This window comes from Callorhinus ursinus, unplaced genomic scaffold (genome assembly GCF_003265705.2).
Source record: "Callorhinus ursinus isolate GAN/ISIS: 27379988/994484 unplaced genomic scaffold, GSC_fseal_2.0 scaffold17, whole genome shotgun sequence".
NCBI lineage: Eukaryota > Metazoa > Chordata > Mammalia > Carnivora > Otariidae > Callorhinus > Callorhinus ursinus.
In genome coordinates, this window is record NW_027397079.1 from 36,803,297 (window position 1) to 36,826,236 (window position 22,940).

General features: G+C 36.9%; 1 protein-coding gene across 5 annotated transcripts in view; it reads right to left on the minus strand.

Moving 5' to 3' along the window:
* The window catches only part of LOC112834857 (disintegrin and metalloproteinase domain-containing protein 18-like), a 192,441-nt gene that overhangs the window by 146,384 nt on the left and 23,117 nt on the right, over nt 1-22,940 (minus strand). For all 5 annotated transcript variants that reach the window (XR_012381180.1, XM_025886326.2, XM_073902519.1 and 2 more), the window contains 5 exons: nt 21,190-21,245; nt 7,848-7,926; nt 7,384-7,460; nt 5,994-6,171; nt 477-542 (listed from right to left, as the gene is read on the minus strand). Coding sequence is in view for 4 of the 5 variants with exons in the window: in XM_025886326.2 (XP_025742111.1) it covers nt 477-542; nt 5,994-6,171; nt 7,384-7,460; nt 7,848-7,926; nt 21,190-21,245 (456 nt within the window). In the remaining variant the exon portion in view is untranslated. The remainder of the gene's footprint in view (nt 1-476; nt 543-5,993; nt 6,172-7,383; nt 7,461-7,847; nt 7,927-21,189; nt 21,246-22,940) is intronic.

Genomic DNA, 22,940 nt, shown 5'->3' on the forward strand with positions numbered 1-22,940 from the left:
AATAGATGTGTTAATTATCTTAGTCTTGGCAATCAATCCACAATGTATATCAAATCATCACATTTTACCCTTAAAATATATACAATTATGTTTGTTAATTATTTCTCAGTAAAGTTAGAAAACATTAAGTAAATTGGCAAGAAGGTAAGCATCTGGTATGCTTAAAAATGTAATGTGACCAGAGAGATTAGAGCAGGTTAAGGGAAGGTCAAAGCTGCTAGAAAGTAAGGTCAAGGAGAGACTGGGCTAAGCTGAGGATGGGGGCAGGGTAGATAGTGTAAGGCATTCTAGGCCAGTTTGGGCTTTTAGTTATAACAGTAACAACTAAAATAAAATATCTTTACTTGGAAATAGTTTAAAAATTACATTATGTTTTTAAAGTTAAGAAAAAAATTATTTCATTGAGTTCAAAGAAAGAAAGAGAAGAGAGAAAGAAGGAATGAGAGAGGGAAGGAGGGAAGTAAAAGTTTACTTACCAAAGCTTTTTCTACTATAATGTGAATTTCTAGGTATTGGGGTAATAGTTTTGAAAGATTTGTTTCCTGAAGGGAAAAAAAAAAGGATTTATCAAATGTTAACAGGTATTGAATTTGTTAAGTGCAAAGAGTAACATGTATAGAAGGGGACCACATACAAAAACTTCATGAGGAATTAAATATAAAAATTAATTACAAATCAGAAAATTTCATTTGAAAATATATTCCAGGTTTAAAAGAGTCCCAGTGAGCTTGCTGGAGTAATATAAGAGCTTAGGTACTCTCTATTAATACTGAATGAGAAAGAAAATGAATATAAAGATAAACATTCTGTTGTCTTCATCTCATTGCAAACCTACATTACCAGTTCACATTTGAAAACTCTTCACACACTGCCCTCCTAAAGACTATGTAACACCAACCGTGAGGCACTGGAAGTTTTTAATTCATTCACAGAAAAACATAAGAAATATTTGAGAATTCTTAGTCTACACAGAAATTTGGGTAAATAGTATACTTTATACTATTAACCATATGGGTACACAAGAAAGAACAAAATGAGTGATATCAGAAGTAATTCTGTAGTCTCAGTATAGACTATGTCCCATTTGGTATGATGTAATAATTCTTGATAGTGTCAACCCAGTCAGGTATATATCATCAATTTATTTTATCATTACTTAACACTTCAATGGTAATTTTTTATGAGCTGTATTTCTAAGACACTGAAATTCCGCTTTACATATAGAAATTTCAAAAAATTTCTATATTTCTTCCCTGATCCAAGTTTCTTGGACTTTCCATATACCTTTTAGACCAAGTTTATATGTAGCTATAAAAATTCTTGCTAGGATTTTGGAGGAATTATGTTAAACCTATACATTAACTTGGGGAAAAATGGAATATTTATTATGCTGAGTCTTCCATTCCATGGTATGTATCTTCATTTCTTGATGTCTTCTTTGATTTATTTACATTTGATTTTTTACATCAACATTGTGTACTTTTCAATATACAAAACCTGTACATGTTTTGCTATATATCTACTTGCAATGTATGTGTTCCCCCCAAATTCATTTTAAAACACTCCCATTTGGAGGTGGGAACTTTGGAAGTTAATTAGGTCATGAAGCTACAGCCCTCAAGAATGGGATTAGTGCCCTTATAAGAAGGGACCAAGAGCTAGCTAGTTGTCTCTCCACCATATGAGGATACAGCAAGAAGACAGGCCTCTATGTACCAGGAAGAGGACATTCACCAAAAATCTGAACATGCTCCTAATTCTGGACTTCCAGTCTCCAGAACTGTGAGAAATAAATGTTTGTTGTTTAAGCCACTAGTCTACAGTAATTTGTTATAGCAGCCTAAAATGACTAAGGTATCATTTTATTCTTTCAGTGATTGAAAATGTTATACATTTTTCCTATAGTTTCCACATATCCATTGGTAATATGTAGAAATGGTTGATTTTTGTATCTTGATCAAGTATTCTGTGACTTCATTGATTTCACTTAGTTCCAGCAGTTATTTTCTATATTTCCATGCCTATAGTCTTGGCAGCACTGGTGGAAGCAGGGATGATGTTCTGGGCAGCCCCTTGGCCATCAGGCCACAGCTTCCTAGAGGGGCTGTCCACGGTCTTCTGGTTGGCAGTGATGCATGGACAGTGGTCATGAGTCCCTCCACAATGTCAAAGTTGTCACAGATGACCTTGGCCAGAGAAGCCAAGTGGTTGGTGGTACAGGAGGCATTGCTGAAAATCTTGAGGGAGTTGTCACTTCTTATGGTTCACACTCATCATGAAAATGGGGGCATCAGCAGAAGGAGCAGATACGATGACCCTCTTGGCCCCATCCTTCAAGTGAGCGCCAGCCTTCTCATGGTTGTGAAGACCCCAGTGGACTCCACAACATACTCAGCACCAGCATCAACCCATTTGACATTGGCGGGATCTCCCTCCTGGAAGATGGAGTTGGATTTTCCATTGATGACAAGTTTCCCGTTCTCGGCCTTGACTGTGTTGTGGAATTTGCCGTGGAATCATATTGGAACATGTAGACCATGTAGTTGAGGTCAATGAAGGGGTCACTGATGGCCACAATATCCACTTTGCCAGAGTTAAAAGCAGCCCTGGTGACCAGGAGCCCAGTACTGCCAAATCCATTTACTCTGACCTTCACCATTGTGTCTCGGGGACACGGCTGGCACTGAACCAGAAGATTCAGTTGTCTGTCAAATGGGGTGGACCAGAGACTGCTATCTGCTTTTATAGGATTATTTTTTATCACTAGAACAAGTTTCCGACATCACTGAGAATTTATATCATAAATGAATTTTGAATTGAATTTTGTCCTATTTTTCTGCACCTTTTCTTCTTTAATCTAGTTAAATGATAGATAATTTGGGTATATTTTCAAATACTGAACCAGACTTCCATCACTGGATAAACAATGCTTAATCATAGTGTGCAATCCTTTTAATAAATTACTCAATTACTTTTGATAGTATTTTATTCAGAATTTTTACATCTATATTCATATGGTCTATGGGTTTGTTTGTTTTGTACTGTCATACAGTTTTAGTATCAGGACAATATTGTCCTCACAAAGTTAGTTGTAAAGTGTTTACTCCTCTTAATTTTTGCTGGAGAAATTGTACAGAATTGGCATTATATCTTCTTTTAACATGTATTATAAATTTTACATAAAACCATCTACACAAGAGAGATTTTGTGTTTGAGAGATTTTTCACTGAAAATTCAATGCTTTTTATTGGTTACAGTACTGTCTAGTGAAAGTTCAGCAAATATATCTTCTATTACTTTAAATAAGAATTAATAATGATATCTCACATAAAAAATGAAAAATACAGAACAAAGCTCAAAAATGCCCCAAAGGAGGACAGCAGACATAAACTACAAAATTCCTACAAGAAAAAATTGTGGAAAACAGAAATTTTGAAGAATACAAACAAATTGTCCTAATGAACATCTGTAAAACACTACACAAAACAACTGCAGGATAGATAGAGAAACACATATACTAAAGTCAAATGCACTATCTGAACATGATGAAAATCAGTTAAAAATAAGTACCAAGAAAGATATCTAGAAAATGTCCAATTATGCACACTTCTAAATTTCCCATGGGTCAATGGAAGAATAACAAGGTAAATTTAAAAATGGTACATTAAAAGATTATAAATACATGGTATATAAAACTGAAGAAATAAAAATACATCAATTAAAATCAGGTTGAGAACCACTAAAAATTCTCCCTACATAAAACCAACAAGAGAACTGCAAAAAGTTGTTAGAATCAACTTTTTTTTCAGATCTCTAGAAATAAACAAATGTCTTGCAGCCTTCAAGGGAGTGTTTATTCAAGAAAAATAACTGATCTGGGTAAAAATAATGGTATTTGTGGAATTTGGATTCACTCTAATATTTTCTCCCATTAGTTGAAAACTAATAGCTCAAATCTGCAGTGAATACCAGTACACTGGCAACCTCCAGAAAAAGCAGAATATGGCTGGAACATCTTCAAAATCTCATTTCCAAAGAAATGTCATGACCTAACCTATTTTGTTCCTAAAAGACCTATTTTGTTTGTCAATATTGACCTAAATTTTACACAGTGTGAAAAGCCCTTTTTCCAAAGGCATTTGTTTTAAACAATTATAGGCAATTTTTTGAAACTTTACAGTTGTCTGGAGCAGTGAATGACCATGGGGCAAACAGTAGACCAATAAAAAGACTTAGAAGAAACCTGGATAATAAGATATTCAAACAGAGCTTTGAAAAGCTATGATAAATTTCTGGGAATCTAGCAGACCACACACATGTATCAGGCTAAGTGCATTCTCAAGTCTGTACACATACTTAAGGAAAGACCTGAAAAGACCCTAAACTCTCACCTCTGATTGATCTCGAGGCTCTGTGCAAGCAGAAAGTGAAAGGAAAGGTGCAGTTGTTAACTGCCTGACTGAGTGACAAAGTCATGCTCCAACAGGTACAGAGAGACTCTCAGTAAGAACTGGGAAACCTATTGTTTCCAAGCAATTAAAGAACTCTGATCATTAACACACTGAAAAGATAACAGAATAGAGACTTCAGTGGTTACATACAACACAGAATACACATTTTAGAGAACCAGTTAAAATTTACAAGACAAATAACAACTGCAATGAATAGCAATAATATTTGATGGAGCGGGATCTGATTTCCAGAGTTATCACACTGTATTATTTGGAGTGACTAGTTTCAGTTTTCAAAAAATTATGAGACATGAAAAAGACCTAAAGTTTGACCCATATACAGGAAAAAGATCATCAATAGAAACTGTCTTTGAGGATGATCAGACATTGGACTTACTAGAAAAATGCTTTAGGTATTTTGAGTCATTTCAAAGAGCTAAAAGAAGTTATGTATAAATAACTGAAGGAGGATATTATAATAATGCCTCACTAAATATGGAATATCAATAAAGGCAAAAAATTATTTAAAAAGAAGTAAATAGAATTTCTGGTATTGAAAAATACAACTGAAATAAAATACCCATTAGAGTGGCTCCACATCAGATATGGGCAGACAGAAGAAAGAATCAAGGAACCTGAAGATAGATCTATTGAGATTATACAATCTAAAGAAGAGAAAGAAACAAGAATGGAGCAAAATAAACAAAACCTAATAGACCTATGGTGCATTATCAAGCATACACATAATGGAAGCATCAGAAAGTGAGGAGATAGATAAAAGGGCCAAAGAATATTCAAAGAACTAGTGGCCCATAATTTCACAAATTAGGTGAAAAACATTAATGTACAAAAAAAGAAGCTCAGTCAACTCCAATTTAGATAAACTCAAAAAGAACCACTCAAAGACACATTATAAAAAAAGTGCTGTAAGCCAAAGATAAAGAGAGAAACTTGGAAGAAGCAACAGAGAAGGGACTCATCGTGTACAAGGAATCCTCCATAAGATTAATGGCAGCTAATTTTTCATCAGCAATCATGGAGGCCATGACAGTGAATTAAAATATTCCAAATGATGAAAGAAAAACATCTGTCAAACAAGAACTCTATATACAGCCAACAGGTAAATTAAGAGTTTAATAATATACAAATGATTATCAATTTTAGAAAGATATGTTCTAGTAGTACATAAAGCTATATATAAAAATATTAAAAATAATTTTAACAAGCTAGTGGTAATTTAACTTATTTTATTGTCTTTATATAGTGACTTCATTCTTCCTATATTTCTAAATTTTACTCAATAATCTGCATTTTTGCTAAAGTAAGAAATGTAACATAATACATTATAAAAAGCCTGAAATACATTACTGTGTAATTTTTCATATATTTTAGATGGAATATGGATGATTTATTTAAAAGTGCAGAAAGAAGATATCAAATTAGATATTTCTACTCCACAGTTAAGTAGCTCCTTTCCACAATCAACAAAATTCTACATAAGTAATTTCACAGTATGTCATAACATCAGAATTATCATGTTACCTGTGAGCTTAAATTATCTTTGTAAGGTTGGTCTTTCTGCCAAATATTTCTGTAATTTTCTGCCAACAGTGGTATATTTGGATTCTCATTTTTCACTTGATAAATTATGTGCTCAAATCGTGCTGAAGATTCCAATGGCTCAATTCCATAGCTGATGTTTTCAAACTGAAGGAATCCCCTGAATATTTAGAAAGCAATGATATAAAAACCCTACAAGTGATCCCATCAAAGCTATACTCTAAAAAAAAAAAAAAAGCTATACTCTAAAATGTGAAAAAAACTTTAAAAATTTAAAGAATTAAATTTATATACTTTAAACTAGGTATTTAAATAATTTCAAAGAGCTAAAAGAAACCATATATAAACAACTAAAGGGAAATAGTTTAATGATGTCTCAATGAATAAAGAATGTCAACAAAGGCATGGAAATTATAGAGAAGAAATCAATAGAAATTCCAGTTTGAAATATAGTAAGGAACACATTATAAACACACTTTATTTTCCCATTTTTTCTGGTTTACCATTAGTAACTGAGATATCACATCTACCTTAGTTTTGCTCATATATTAAAGAATAAAATATATTGCAAAGTATTTTATATTACGTGTATAGTAGTCATATTTATTCAAGATACATTAGTTAAGACCAAGTATTTGTTGAAAATCAATCACTTGTTGAGAATTCCAAGAATAAAGTTCATGTTCTTACAGAGTTTAGAATAAGGAAAAGCAGGTATATAGAGTGTATAATTAAAGAGGTGGATATCTATGAAAACCACATTAAATGAATGCCAATTTTTTCTGAGTGGACATGAGTAAATTCTAGAAGTCAGGCAACCAAAACCAAAAGGAAGTTAGGGAGAGTTTTTTTTCCTTTGCTCTGGACCAGTCTTCCTCTAATAAACTTAATACCTTTCTCTTGCCACCATCACTGATGAAAATCACTTATCCCTGCCCTTTTACCTCTGAGGGACCTTCTTAATTAGTTGTTTTGTTTTTTGTTTTTTTTTTATCTGATACTGAGTGCACCTAAACTGAAAGCATATAGTATGTGCATATTGAAATGATTAATTTATATAATTTTCCATAACTATTTGAGATAATTGAAAGATAATGCAATGATATTATTTAGTTCTAAAGTTTCCTTTACTGAAACTATCCCCTTTTGCACAGTATCTTGAAAAAAACACCTCCAGTCAGGATTCCCTGGAATGATTTCATTTGAATGGACACTAAAGTTCAGCTGCTAATATTGATATTAAAAAGTAAGGCCATCATAAAGGAAACTTTCAGATTTGGATTCCCCTTAAAATTCCCAGATTTATGTCTGCTAGCCACTAAGTTTCATTTTAAAGTTTTCCATGTGTAAGTATCATGTAAGATCCTATTACCTGAGTCCAGAACAGATGCTGAGTGTTGTAAGTGAATTTGGAATATCTGCAATATATCCTTGGTAATGACAATGCATCTGAAAAACAATATAGAAAAGTAAATAAATTCTTTATGAATAAAAATGTATTTGCTAACATTAGAGAAGATTAAAAATGTTAAAAATAATTGAAAATAATAAGACTGTGTATCATATAGATTTGTTAATGCAGATTTTCAAGGAAAAAGGCTTTTTGACAATCCTCTTTATTTTGTACCACCAAGGTGCCAATAAATATTCTTTCAGCCTGGGTTTTATCTCTATCATGTACCACTTTTATGTACAACAACATAACAGGGTCATAATTATACAGAATGAAATATTTGTATTAAATTGTCATAGAACAAATATATCCCAATGGTAGTGATATGGCCACTTCAATAAAAAACCATATGATAACAAATATCTAAGACATCTAGAGCTTACCTTAAAATATGAAGACTCTAAATGCAAAAATCCAGTTTCATTATATGTATAAACCAAAAAGTTCTGGGATAAGAATGAGCTAAGAAAAACAAAAATTAAAAAAAAATGTTTGAGTCATGAATTTAATATGAATATAAACGTCAAAATAAAAATAAATGTGAAATATATAGGATTCATATAATAATACGATTTAATTAGAGCAGACTGGGCCTCTCTATCAGATATTAACCTGTGGGCCTATATATGTCTTTATCAACAAACATTTCCTAGGAACTTATTGATAGATCCTCTTCTAAGCATTGGGATACAGCAGTAAACAAAAGACAAAAACACTGGTCTTCATGACAAAGAAAAAAAAAGGGAGAGAATGTGATCAGGCAGGAGTCTAGAACAAAGCCATACACTAGAGATTTAAGGTATATTTTGGTCTGTTAGAAGAAACTGTATCCCTAAATTTTAAGAAGAGAACAACATATATATACCAAAAATAGGGTTAACTAATCTGAAGGGATAGAATATCCCTTTATCCCATATGTCAGAGAGACAAATACTGCTAGCATGTTAGATGTTAAATGTTATAAATAAGTCTGGGTGAGGGAAGTTGGTTGCAAAGTGTAGATAGGATGGCATAAAAAACCTCACTGAATAGACTGAGCCTGAAAACAAGCCACATGGATTTGCACAGATATGTTATTTGAGACAGAGTTAGGAGAAAATGAAAAGACACTGAGGCCAAAATATGCCTTCTGTATATAAAGAACAGCTAGGGGGTGATATGCCTGGAATGCAAGGTTGATTGAAGATGAGAGATAGTAGTAAGAGATGGCATCACAGAGATGAGAAGTCATTAGATTTTGAACAGATATATGATAGGACCAGACCAATATTTTGTTATTTTTTTAAATTTTTATTTACTTGAGTAATCTTCATACCCTATATGGGACTTAAAGTCATAACACTGAGCTCAAGAGTCACATGCTCTTCTGACTGAGCCAGCCAGGCATCCCTCAGACCATTTTAATAGAATCAGACTGAATGCTGTGTTGAGAATTATCTGTAGGGCAAATAAGCAGAGAGAGCAATTAGGCTATTACAGTCATCTAGGCAAGATATGATAGTGACTTGAACAAAGACAGTAGCAGTGGTGGAGGTGCAATTACAAATATATTTTGAAGGAGAGGGAGGAGCAAGATGGCGGAGGAGTAGGAGACCTGAATTTCATCTGGTCCCAGAAATTCAGCTAGATAGGGATCAAACCATTCTGAACACCTACAAACTCAATAGGAAATCGAAAAAAAGAATAACAGCAACACTCTGAACAGAAAAGCGACCACTTTCTGGAAGGTAGCACATGCGGAGAAGTGAATCTGAGGTGATATTCGGCAAGATAGATGGCGGGGGGGGAGGCCTCCGTCAGCTGCTACTGGCAAGTGATAGAGAGTGGAGCACAAAATCGGAACTTTTGGAAGTCTGAGAACAGCAGAACTCCAGCACTAGGGGAATATTCCACAAGGAATTCATGGTTTCTGTTTCTTTTTAATTTTCCTTTTTCCCTTTTTCAACCAACATTTTATGGATCCCTTTTTAAAAATCTTTTTTATTTTTCATTTTTAGAGTCATATTCTATCCCTTCAGATTAGTTAATCCTATTTTTGGTTTATATATGTTGTTCTCTTCTTAAAATTTAGGGATACAGTTTCTTCTAACAGACCAAAATATACCTTAAATCTCTAGTGTATGGCTTTGTTCTAGACTCCTGCCTGATCACAATCTCTCCCTTTTTTTTTTCAATCCTCTTCTTTCTTTTTTCAACCGACTTCTTATTTTATCAATTCCACTTATAAAATCTTTTATAATTTTCATCTTTACAGTCATATTCCATCCCTTCATCGTATTTACCCTTATTTTTGTACATATATAAGCTTTTCTTTCTTTAAAACGTTGGGAGGCACTTTCTCCTAACAGACCAAAATACACCCAAATCTACTGTGTGGCACTGATCTATGCACCAGCCTGATCATATTTGATCATGTTCTGTTTTTGTTTGTTTGTTTGTTAGTTGTTATCTTTTCTTTTTCTTTTTTTCCCTTTCTTTTCCCCGTTTCAGATCTCTTCTGATTTCTTTATGTATATTTTTCTGGGGTCATTTTTACCTTGCTAGCATTTCATTCTGTCATTCATCTATTCTCCTCTGGAAAAAATGACAAGATGGAAAAAATCACTTCAAAAAAAAAAAAGAACAAGATGCAGTACCGACTACCAGGGACCTAATCAATATGGACATTAGTAAGATTTTGGAACTAGAGTTTAGAATGACGATTTTAAAGATACTAGCTGGGTTTGAAAAAAGCATGGAAGATATAAGAGAAACCCTTTCTGGAGAAATAAAAGAACTATAATCTAACCAAGTCGAAATCAAAAAGGCTATTAATGAGGTGCAATCAAAAATAGAGTCTCTAACTGCTAGGATAAATGAGGCAGAAGAGAGCATTAGTGATATAGAAGACCAAATGATGGAAAATAAAGAAGCTGAGAAAAAGGGAGATAAACAACTACTGCATCATGAGGGCAGAATTCGAGAGATAAATGATGCCATAAGACAAAACAATATTAGAATAATTGGGATCACAGAAGAAGAAGAAAGAGAGGGAGTGACAGAGGTATACTGGAGTAAATTATAGCAGAGAACTTCCCTAATTTGGGAAGGATACAGGCATCAAAATCCAGGAGGCACAGAGAACCCCCTCAAAACCAATAAAAATACGTCAACACCTTGACATCTAATAGTAAAACTTATGACTCTCAGAGACAAAGAGAAAATCCCAAAAGCAGCTCAGGATAAGAGATCTGTAACCTACAATGGTAGAAATATTAGATTGGCAACAGACCTATCCACAGAGACATGGCAGACCAGAAAGGACTGGACTGATATATTAGGAGCACTAAATGAGAAAAATATGTAGCCAAGAATACTATATCCAGCTAGGCTATGCTTGAAAATAGAAGGAGAGATAAAAAGCTTCCAGGACAAACAAAAACTAAAGGAAATTGTAAACACAATACCAGTCATACAAGAAATATTAAAAGGGGTCCTCTAAGTAAATAGAGAGCCTAAAAGCAACATAGACCAGAAAAGAACATAGACAATATATAGTAACAGTCACCTTACAGGCAATACAATGCACTAAATTCATATCTTTCAATAGTTACCCTGAATGTAATGGGCTAAATGCCCCAATCAAAAGACACAGGCTATTAGAGTGGATAAAAAAACAAGACCTATCGATATGCTGTATGCAAGAGACTCATTTTAAACCCAGAGATAGCACCAGATTGAAAGTGAGGGGGTGGAAAACAATTTACCATGCTAATGGATACCAAAAGAAAGCTGGGGTGGCAATCCTTATATCAGACAAATTAGATTTTAAAGCAAAGACTATAATAAGAGATGAGGAAGGACACTATATCCTACTTAAAGGGTCTATCCAACAAGAATATCTAACAATTGTAAATATCTATGCCCCTAACATGAGAGCAGCCAATTATATAAGCCAGTTAATAACAAAAGCAAAAAAAACACATCGGCAATACAATAATAGTGGGGGACTTTAACACCCCCCTCACTGAAATGAACAGATCGTCTAAGCAAAGATTAACAAGGAAATAAAGACTTTAAATGACACACTGGACAAAATGGACTTCACAGATTTATTCAGAACATTCCATCTGAAAGCAACAAAATACACATTCTCCAGAATAGATCAAATCCTAGGTCACAAATCAGGTCTCAACCAGTTGCAAAAGAGTGGGATCATTCCATACATATGTTCAGACCACAATGCTTTGAAACTAGAACTCATTAACAAGAAAAAAGTGGAAAGAACTCCAATACATGGAGGCTAAAGAGCATCCTACTAAAGAACGAATGGGTGAAACAGGAAATTAAAGAAGAATTAAAAACATTCATGGAAACAAATGAAAAGGAAAACACAACTGTTCAAAATCTTTGGGATGCAGCAAAGGCAGTACTAATAGGAAAGTATATAGCAATACAAGCCTTTCTCAAGAAACAAGAATGGTCTCAGATACACAACCTAACCCTACACCTAAAGGAGCTGGAGAAAGAACAGCAAATAAAGCCTAAACCCAGCAGGAGAAGAGAAATAATAAAGATCAGGGGCGCCTGGGTGGCTCAGTTGGTTAAGCGACTGCCTTCAGCTCAGGTCATGATCCCGGAGTCCTGGGATCGAGTCCCACATCGGGCTCCCAGCTCAGTGGGGAGCCTGCTTCTCCCTCTGACTCTCTCCCCTGTCATGCTGTTTCTCTCTCGCTTGCTCTCTAATAAATAATAAAATCTTTAAAAAAAAGAAATAATAAAGATCAGAGCAGAAATCAATGAAATAGAAACCAAAAGAACAGTAGAACAAATCAACAAAACTAGGAGCTGGTTCTCTGAAAGAATTAACAAGATGGATAAACCCCTGGCCAGAATTATCAAAAAGAAAAGAAAAATAACCCAAATCAACAAAATCATGAATGAAAGAGGAGAGATCACAACCAACACCAAAGAAATACAAACAATTATAAGAACATATGATGAGCAACTCTATGCCAGCAAATTAGATAATAAGGAAGAAATGGATGCATTCCTAGAGATGTATCAACTACCAAAATTGAACCAGGAAGAAATAGAAAACCCGAACAGACCTATAACCACTAAGGAAATTGAAGCAGTCATCAAAAATCTCCAACAAACAAAAGCCCAGGGACAGGTGGCTTCCCAGGGGAATTCTACCAAACATTTCAAGAAGAATGAATACCTATTCCGAAATTTCCAAAAAATAGAAATGGAAGGAAAACATCCAAACTCGTTTTATGAGGCCACCATTACCTTGATCCCAAAACCAAAGACCCTATTGAAAAGGAGAATTACAGACCCATAACCTTGATGAACATGGAATCAAAAATTCTCATCAAAATACAAGCCAGTAGGATCCAACAGTACATTAAAAGGATTATTCACCAGGACCAAGTGGGATTTATCCCTGGGATGCAAGTTTGGTTCAACATCCACAAATGAATTAATGTGATACATTAAGAAAAGAAAGAACAAGAATCATGATCCTCTCAATAGATGCAGAAAAAACTTTTGACAAAGTATCAAAACTCTTGATCAAAACTCTTCAGATAGAGATTACATACCTCAATATCATAAAAGCCATCTATGAAAAACCCACAACGAATATCATTCTCAATGGGGAAAAACTGAGAGCTTTCCCCCTACCTAAGGTCAGGAACACAGCAGGGATGTCCACTATCACCACTGCTATTCAACATAGTATTATAAGTCCTAGCCACAGCAATCAGACAACAAAAAGAAATCAAAGGCATCCACATTGGCAAAGAAGTAGTCAAACTCTCACACTTTGCAGATGATATGATACTTTATGTGGAAAACCCAAAAGACTCCACCCCAAAACTGCTACAACTCATACAGGAATTCAGTAAAGTGGCAGGATAGAAAATCAATGCACAGAAATCAGTGGCATGCCTATACACTAACAACAAGAGAGAAGGAAGAGAAATTAAGGAGTTGATCTCATTTAAAATTACACCCAAAACCATAAGATACCTAGGAATGAATCTAACCAAAGAGACAAAGAATCTTTACTCAGAAAACTATAAAATACACATGAAAGAAATTGAGGAAGACACAAAGAAATGGAAAAATATTACATGCTCATGGATTGGAAGAACAAATATTGTGAAGCAGTCTACACATTTAAAGCAATCCCTATCAAAATACCAACCACTTTTTTCAAAGAAATGGAACAAATAATCCTAAAATTTGTATGGAACCAGAAAAGACCCCAGGATGCTGTAGCCAGTGGGATGTTGAAAAAGAAAAGCAAAGCTGGTGGCATCACAATTCCGGACTTCCAGCTCTATTACAAAGCTGTCATCATCAAAACGGTATGGTACTGGAACAAAAAGAGACACATCGATCAACGGAACACAACAGAGAGCCCAGAAATGGACCCTCAACTCTATGGTCAACTAATCTTCCACAAAGCAGGAAAGAATGTCCAATGGAAAAAAGACAGTCACTTCAACAAATGGTGTTGGGAAAATTGGACAGCCACATGCAGGAGAATGAAACTGGACCATTTTCTTACACAACACACAAAAATAGACTCAAAATGGTCGAAAGACCTCAGTGTGAAACAGGAGTCTATCAACATCCTAAAGGAGAACACAGGAAACAACCTCTTCGACCTTAGCCACAGCAACTTCTTCCTAGAAACATTGCCAAAGGCAAGGGAAGCAAGGGCAAAAATGAAGTACTGGGTATTCAATAAGATAAAAAACTTTTGCACAGCAAAAGAAATAGTCCACAAAACCAAAAGACAACCAACAGAATGGGAAAAGATATTTGCAAATGACATATCAGATAAAGGGCTAGTATCCAAAATCTATAAAAAATTCATCAATTTCAACACCCAAAGAACAAATGATCCCATCAAGAAATGGGCAGAAGACATGAACAGACATTTTTCCAAAGAAGACATCCAAATGGCCAACAGACACATGAAAAAGTGCTCAGCATCGCTCGGCATCAGGGAAATCCAAAGCAAAACCTCAGTGAGATATCACCTCACACCAGTCAGAATGGCTAAAATTTACAAGTCAGGAAATGACAGATGTTGGCAGGGATGCGGAGAAAGGGGAACCCTCCTACACTTTTGGTGGGAATGCAAGCTGGTGCAGCCTCTCCGGAAAACAGTATGGAGATTCCTCAAAAAGTTGAAAATAGAGCTACCATATGATCCAGCAATTGCACTAGTGGGTGGTTACCCCAAAGATACAATGTAGGGATCCGAAGGGGTACATGCACCCCAATGTTTATAGCAGCAATGTCCACAATAGCCAAACTATGGAAGGAGCCAAGATCTCCATTGACAGATGAATGGATAAAGAAGAGGTGATATATATATATATATACAATGGAATATTATGTAGCCATCAAAAGGAATGAAAGCTTGTCATTTGCAACGACATGGATGGAACTGGAGGGTATTATGCTAAGCGAAATAAGTCAATCAGAGAAAGACATGTATCATATGATCTCACTGATATTAAGAATTCTTAATCTCGAAGCAAACTGAGGGTTGCTGGAGTGGTGGGAGGTGGGAGGGATGGGGTCGCTTGGGATAGACATTGGGTAGGGTATGTGCTATGGTGAGCGCTGTGAATTATGCAAGACTGTTGAATCACAGATCTGTACTTCTGAAACAAATAATACATTATATGTTAAGAAAAAAAAAAAGAAGATAGCAGGAAGGGAAAAATGAAGGGGGGAAATCAGAGAGGGAGACGAACAATGAGAGACTATGGACTCTGACCAACAAACTGAGGGTTCTAGAGGGGAGGGGGGCCGGGGGATGGATTAGCCTGGTGATGTGTATTAAAGAGGGCACATACTGAATGGAGCACTGGGTGTTATAAGCAAACAATGAATCATGGAACGCTACATCAAAATCTATGATGTAATGTATGGTGATTAACATAACATAATATTAAAAAAAAGAAAAAAAGGAAAAAAAGACATTTAAAAAAATTAACTTTGAAAGACTAAAGTATCATGGTTAAAAACTATAGATTCTATGCAGTATTCCCCCAGCACTGGAGTTCTGCCATTCTCATTGATCTGTAAACTTGGTCTTGGCTAGCTGTTCTTACTGATCTTCTGGGGGAGGGGCTTGTTGCTGTGGTTCCCAAATGTCTTTGCCAGAGGCGGAATTGCCCCACCCTTGCCCGTCCGGGCTAAGTAATCTGCTCAGGTTTGCTCTTGGGAGCTTTTGTTCCCTGCAAGCTTTCCGTACAGCTTTGGAAGAAGAGAGTGGTGAAAATGGCAGCCTCCCAATCTCCATCCCAGGGCACCCGAGAACTTGGGGCCCTGCTCCTCAGTGAGCCCCCAGAGAAAAGCAGTCAATCACTCCCATCTCCCCGGTTTCCAGCCACACTCTGTGCTCACCCGGCCTGGGACAGTTTCTACCTCTGGCACCCGACTCGGTATGGAGTCTCCTAACCCAGCAAATCCCTGTGGTGCTCTCCCATGCCACTCCTCCCAGGGGAGAAAGGGGAGTCTCCCCAGATCTGCCGCTTGTTGGGTCCCTGCTGGAAGAGCAGTGGCACAAACTGTGCTGCGGATCACAGTTTATGGCAACCCCGAGCTGAGAGCGCGAGTCTCAGCTCCATCTCTACAGTTGGCTTCCCCGCTCTGATACCTGGGAGCTCTGCTGCACTTGGGCACCCCCAGTCTTTCTGTGACCCCGAGGGTCCTGAGACCACACTGTCCCGCGGGGGTTCCACCCCCCACTTAGCCACTGGAGCAGTGTCCCTCAGCAGAGCAGACTTCTAAAAGTTCCAATTTTGTGCTCCACGGCTCTATCACTTGCCAAAAGTGGCCGACGATGGCCCCCTCCCCCGCTGTCTATCCTCCCAAATATCGCCTCGGATTCACTTCTCCACACGTCCTACCTTCCAAAAAGTGGTTGCTTTTCTGTTCAGAGAGGTGTTGCTATTCTTTTCTTCGATCTCCTGTTGAGTTTGTAGGTATTCAGAATGGTTTATCCCTATTCAGCTGAATTCCTGAGACCAGACGAAATCCAGGTCTCCTACTCCTCTGCCATCTTGCTCCGCCCCTCTGATAATAATTTCCAATAATTGTTTCTATTTCCTTGGTGTTAGTCGTGATCTTTCCCCTTTCACTCATAATTTTATTAATTTGGGTCCTTTCTCTTTTCTTTTGGCTATGTCTGGTCAGTGGTTTATTGATCTTATTAATTCTTCCAAAGAATAAGCTTCTAGTTTCATTTATCTGATCTACTGTGTTTCTGGTTTCTAATTCATTGATCTCTGCTCTAATCTTAATTATTTCTCTTCTAATGCGTGGCTTACGCATCATTTGTGGCTTTTTCTCTAGTTCTTTAAGGTGTAGAGTTAGTTGGTGAATTCGAGATTTTTCTATTTTTTGAGTGAGGATTGGATGGCTATGTATTTCACCCTTAGGACTCCCTTTGCAGTATCCCATAGGTTTCTGACTGATGCGTTTTCATTCTCATTGGTTTCCATGAATTGTTTAAGTTCTTCTTGGATTTCCTGGTTGACCCAAATATTCTTGAGCAGAGCGGTCTTTAGCTTCCAAGTGTTTGAAGATCTTCCAAACTTTTTCTTGTGATTAAGTTCCAGTTTTAGAGCATTATGGTCTGAGAATATGCAAGGGACAATCTCAGTATTTTGGTATTGGTTGAGACCTAATTTGTGACCCAGTATGTGATCTATTCTGGATAAAGTTCCATGTGTGCTTGAGAAGAATGAGTATTCTGTTGTTTTAGGGTGGGATGTTCTATATATATAACTATGCGGTCCATCTGGTCCAGTGTATCATTCAAAGCTCTTGTTTCTTTGTTGATTTGCTGCTTAGATGATCTGTCTATTGCTGAGAGTGGAGTATTGAGGTCTCCTACAATTACTGTATTGTTATCAATATGACTATTTTGGTTAACAGTTGGCTTATGTAGATGGCTGCTCCCATGTTGGGGCCATAGATATTTACAATTGTTAGATCTCCTTGTTGGACAGACCCTTTAAGAATGATATAGTGTCCTTTTGTGTCTCTAACTACACTCTTTAGTTTAAAATCTAATTTGTCTGATATAAGAATTGCTACCCCAGCTTTCTTTTGAGGTCCGTTGGCATGGAAGATGGATCTCCATCCCTTCACTTTCAGTCTGGATGTATCTTTAGGTTCAAAATGAGTCTCGTGTAAACAACATATGGATGGGTCCTTTCTTTTTATCCAATCTGCAACCCTGTGCCGTTTTATGGGAGCATTTTGGCTGTTCCCACTGAGAGTGATTATTGAAAGATATGATTTATTGTCATCACGTTGCATGTGAAGACCTTGTTTTTATAGATTGTCTCTGTAAATTTCTGTTGTATATCACTCTTGGGGTCTTTCTTCTTTTATAGAACCCCCCTTAATATTTCTTGCAGGGTTGACTTAGTGGTCACATATTCTCAGTTTCTGCCGGTCATGGAAGCTCTGCATCTCTCCATCCATTCTAAATGACAGCCTTGCTGGATAAAGTATTCTTGGCTGGGCGCCTGGGTGACTCAGATGGTTAGACATCTGCCTTTGGCTCAGGTCATGATCCCAGGGTCCTGGGATCGAGTCCCGCATCAGGCTCCCTGCTCAGTGCAGAGCCTGCTTCTCCCTCTCCCTCTGCCATTCCCTCTGCTTGTGCTCTTCTGTCTATCTCTCTGTCAAATAAATAAATAAAATCTTAAAAAAAAAAAGTATTCTTGGCTGCATATTTTTCTTGTTTAGTACCCTGAATATGTCTTGCCAGGCCTTTCTGCTTTGCCCGGTCTCTGTGGATAGGTCTGATGTTATTCTAATGTTCCTCCCTCTTCCCCCTAACTGCCCTTAAGATGGTTTCTTTGGTTCTAAGATTTGCGAGTTTTACTATTACATGCTGGGGTGTTGGCCTGTTTTCCTTGATCTTGGGAGGGGTCCTCTCTGCCTCTAGGACAGGAATGTTTGTCTCATTCCCCAGATTAGGGAAGTTCTCAGCTATGATTTGTTCAAATATATCTTCTAGTCCTCTTTCTCTCTCCACCCCCTTAGGGATCCCAATAATTCTAACATTGGAATGTTTCATGGTGTCACTTATTTCTCTGATTCTATTTTCATGGAGTCGGAATTGTTTTTCCCTGGCCACCTCTTTTCCCTTTTTATCTGTTAAATGGTCTTCCAGGTCACTAATTCGTTCTTCTGCCTCTCTTACCCTAGCTGTTAGATTATCTAGATTAGATTGGATCTCATTGATAGCATTTTTAAGTTCTGCCAATTCAGCTTTCATTTCTGCCCTTAGAGACTCTATGTTGCCATTAATTGATTTCTCCATTCTAGCTATTGTCTTCACAATTGCTAGCCTGAATTCCATCTCTGACATCTTGGTTATATCTGAATCCATTTGTAAATCTGTAGCATAAGTCATAGTCTCTGAATCTTTCCTATTTTGGGAGTTCCTCCTCCTAGTCATTCTGTTGAGGGGTGGTTGAGGGAATGTACAGAGTCCAAATTATTGACCACAGTGCAAGCAAGATGCATCTGTTTATAGGGACCTTAGGGTTGCTGGCCTCTTGTTTACCCAGCCTGTCTTCTGGTGGAGGGGCCTGCCACACTTTTACTCAGGCAACCCTAAGGTCCCTGGTGGGGATAGGCTCAATGAAAACCGGTTTTTTAGGGCTTTAGTTTTCTGGGGCCTTTCCTGGTGGCTTTCTGCCTCTCTTCCTAGACTCAGAGCAGAAGAGACCATTTCCAATCCTCTGCCTCAGAGCAGAGAGTTCGCAGTCTGCTCTTCAATGAGCTCTCCAGGCCACACTATCTCTGTTTCTGTCTGTGCTGCTATAAACTGCAGTGTCCCAGGTTGTGCGCCCCTCAGTAGGGCTCCCAGTCCTCGCCTCCAGGTTGGGGAATGTCTCTGCATTTTGTGCTTCTAAAACTGCCAGCCGCTCCCAGTTTGCATGCGCAGTCCCACTCTGGATTTCCATTTCCGGTCTGCCTTAAAATCCCTTCCCTGTCGCTACTGGTCTGTGAGTCTGTGCCCTGTCCCCAGCATGGGAGACTATTATTCACTGGGGGTGTAGGATCCCGATGGCTCAGCTCCCTCCCCCTTCCGTTTATCCTCTGATATCTGCCCACGGAATCATGGCTCCCCAGTTCGTACCTTGAAACCAACAATATTCTGTTTGTAGAGATCCAGATCTATCTTCTTACATCTCAGGCTGATTTCGTGCATGTTCAAAGTGGTCTGGTAGATATCAAGCTCAATTCTGGGCACCAGTTTGAATAGGGTCCCCTACTCCTCCGTCATCTTTTTTTATCATCCAAGGTTTTGTTTTAAGAAAGTAGAGTTGCCATTTACTGAGATGATTGTAGGAAGGATAAGTTTTGGAAAAGTATCTGAAGTACATTTTGGATATGATAAGTATAAGAATTCTATCAAACACTTGAATATCAAATAAGCAGTCAGATAAATGAATATGGTGTTCATTGGAGAGGAATAAGGTAGAGATATAACTTGGGAGTAATCGATACATGAATGGTATTTAAAGCTGCAAGAGGGGATGTAATAATCAGGTGATTGAAGGCAGCTAGGGAAAAACAAGATTCAAGAAAAGATTGGAGAGATGGGGAAGAATCTAAAAAACAAACAAGATGAAACAAATAAACAAACAAAACTGAGAGCATAAACACAATAGGAAGAATTAAACCAGAAGTCTGCTGTGTTCTGGAAGCCAAATGAAGAAAGTATTTTTGGAGGACATACTGATCAGCTACACAAAATACTGCCATTAGGTCAAGAAAAATGAAGACTAAAAAATAACTGGCATTCAGAAACATGAAGATGTTTCTTATCAAAAAACAAGGTGGTCTTCTCAAAAAACATTTTAAAGGAGTTTTATAGACATTAAAGACCAACATATGTTTAATGGTCATGAATTAGGTGAGAACAGTCATAAATTAAGTGAGGAGTTTTCTTCAGCCTTGTTCAACTACACTGATGTAAGGCAGACAAAATGCAGTTGTTACAATATATATTTTCAAAGATGCAGGCAGAGAAGAGGCTGTTTGATTCCACTTGCATGAAATGTTGGGAAACTGCAAATTAGGAGACAGAAAGTAGATTGATTGTTGCCTGGAGTGGTGGGTGGGAACAAGGATTGAATGTGAAATGGCATGAAGATCCTATGTAGGATATGAAATGTTCTACAACTGATTAATGGTGGATGGTTGCAATACGGCATACAGTTATTAAAAATTATTGAATTATACACTCGAGTGAGTTTTATGACATATGAATGTACCCATTAAAGTTGTTAAAAATAAATAGAGATGTAATTAATACATTCATAAACTATGTCATTAGTTGAATTTCCCACCGAAAACCACTTGATGTGACTAAGTTTGATTTTACATCAGGCATATTTAACATATAACTTGCAGTTCTTGGGTTGAGTGGCTTTATACTCAATTGAAGATTTACAAATAAGTAACTTATTTCTTAATGTGAAAATAACAAGCTAGAAAATTAAAATGCAGCATTCTATTATTCAACATTCTACTCTTCCATTATTCAAGACTTAATTAATCCTAATTGAAAAACAAGTTGATTGAACAGTCTACATTATATTGCATTCTTTAATTTAAATTTTATACCAAAATATTTAAAAAGTAAAATCTAAGCTTTAATGGAAAATTCTATCTTACTGTTTTCTGAGATGCAGAGTGTATGGCTTCTCATCAATTGTAATGATATAAATCACCTAAAATAAAGCAAATAAATAAAGATGACTCAGTAAATCAGAAATATATAAACTGAGGCAGTACTTTTCTCTCATGTAAACAAAAAGACTCACTTGGGGGGGTTGGGTTTAAGATAATAACATAAGAAAATCCTGAACTCCCTCCCATGGATACAAACAATATACAACTACAGAGGGAGCAATTTACTCTGAAAAAAAACTGGAAAACTGGGTGAACAGAGACTCACAGAAAAAGACAAAAAGGACAGCATTGAGATGGATAGGAGAGGCAGAGATACTATCTTGCCAAAAACAAAACAAAACAAACAAAAAACACTCCAGCAGGGTGATACATAATTGGGAGGGAAGACAAAAATACAAAGATTTTCCAAAGGAATCAGAGGTTTGTGCTATGCAATAGACCTCAAATGTTAGACCCTACAGCAGAAGACATGAACAGACATTTCTGCAAAGAAGATTTCCAAATGGCCAACAGACACATGAAAAAGTGCTCCACATCAGTCAGCATCAGGGAAATCCAAATCAAAACCTCAATTGGATACCACCTCACACCAGTCAGAATGGCTAAAATTAACAAGTCAGGAAATGATAGATGTTGGCGAGGATGCGGAGAAAGGGGAACCCTCCTATACTGTAGGTGGGAATGCAAGCTGGTGCAGCCACTCTGGAAAACAGTATGGAGGTTCCTCAAAAAGTTGAAAATAGAGCTACCTATGACCCAGCAATTCACTACTGGGTATTTACCCCAAAGATACAAATGTAGTGACCCAAAGGGGCACATGCACCCCAATGTTTATAGCAGCAATGTCCACAATAACCAAACTATGGAAAGAGCCTTGATGTCCATCAGCAGATAAATGGATAAAGAAGAAGTGGTATATATATATATTTCTTTGTATATATATATATATATATATATACAATGGAATATTATGTAGCCATCAACAAAATGAAATCTTGGCATTTGCAACGACATGGATGGAACTAGAGGGTATTATGCTAAGCGAAATAAGTCAATCAGAGAAAGACAAGTATCAGATTATCTTACTGATATGAGGAATTTGAGAAACAAGACAGAGGATCATGGGGAATGGAGGGAAAAATGAAACAAGATGAAACCAGAGAGGGAGAAAAACCATAAGAGACTTAATCTCAGGAAACAAACTGAGGGTTGCTGGATTGGGGGCGGGGTGGGAGGGATGGGGTGGCTAGGTGATAGACATTGGGGAAGATATGTGCTACGGTGAGCGCTGTGAATTGTGTAAGACTGTTGAATCACAGATCTGTACTTCTGAAACAAATAACGCAACATATGTTAAGAAAAAAGAAAAAGAAGAAGATAGCAGGAGAGGAAGAATGAAGGGGAGTAAGTCAGAGGGGGAGACGAACCAGGAGAGATGATGGACTCTGAAAAACAAACTGAGGTTTCTGGAGGGGAGGAGGGTGGGGGGATGGGTTAGCCTGGTGATGGGTATTGAGGAGGGCACGTTCTGCATGGAGCACTGGGTGTTATGAACAAACAATGAATCATGGAACAGTACACCAAAACAAATTATGTAATATATGGTGATTAACATAACAATAAAAAATTAAAAAAAATAAATCAATCTTTAAAAAAAAAATGTTAGACCCTACATAAAAGAGTTGAGCCCCCAAAATACCAGGCTTTGAAAACCAATAGGGATTACAACCAGG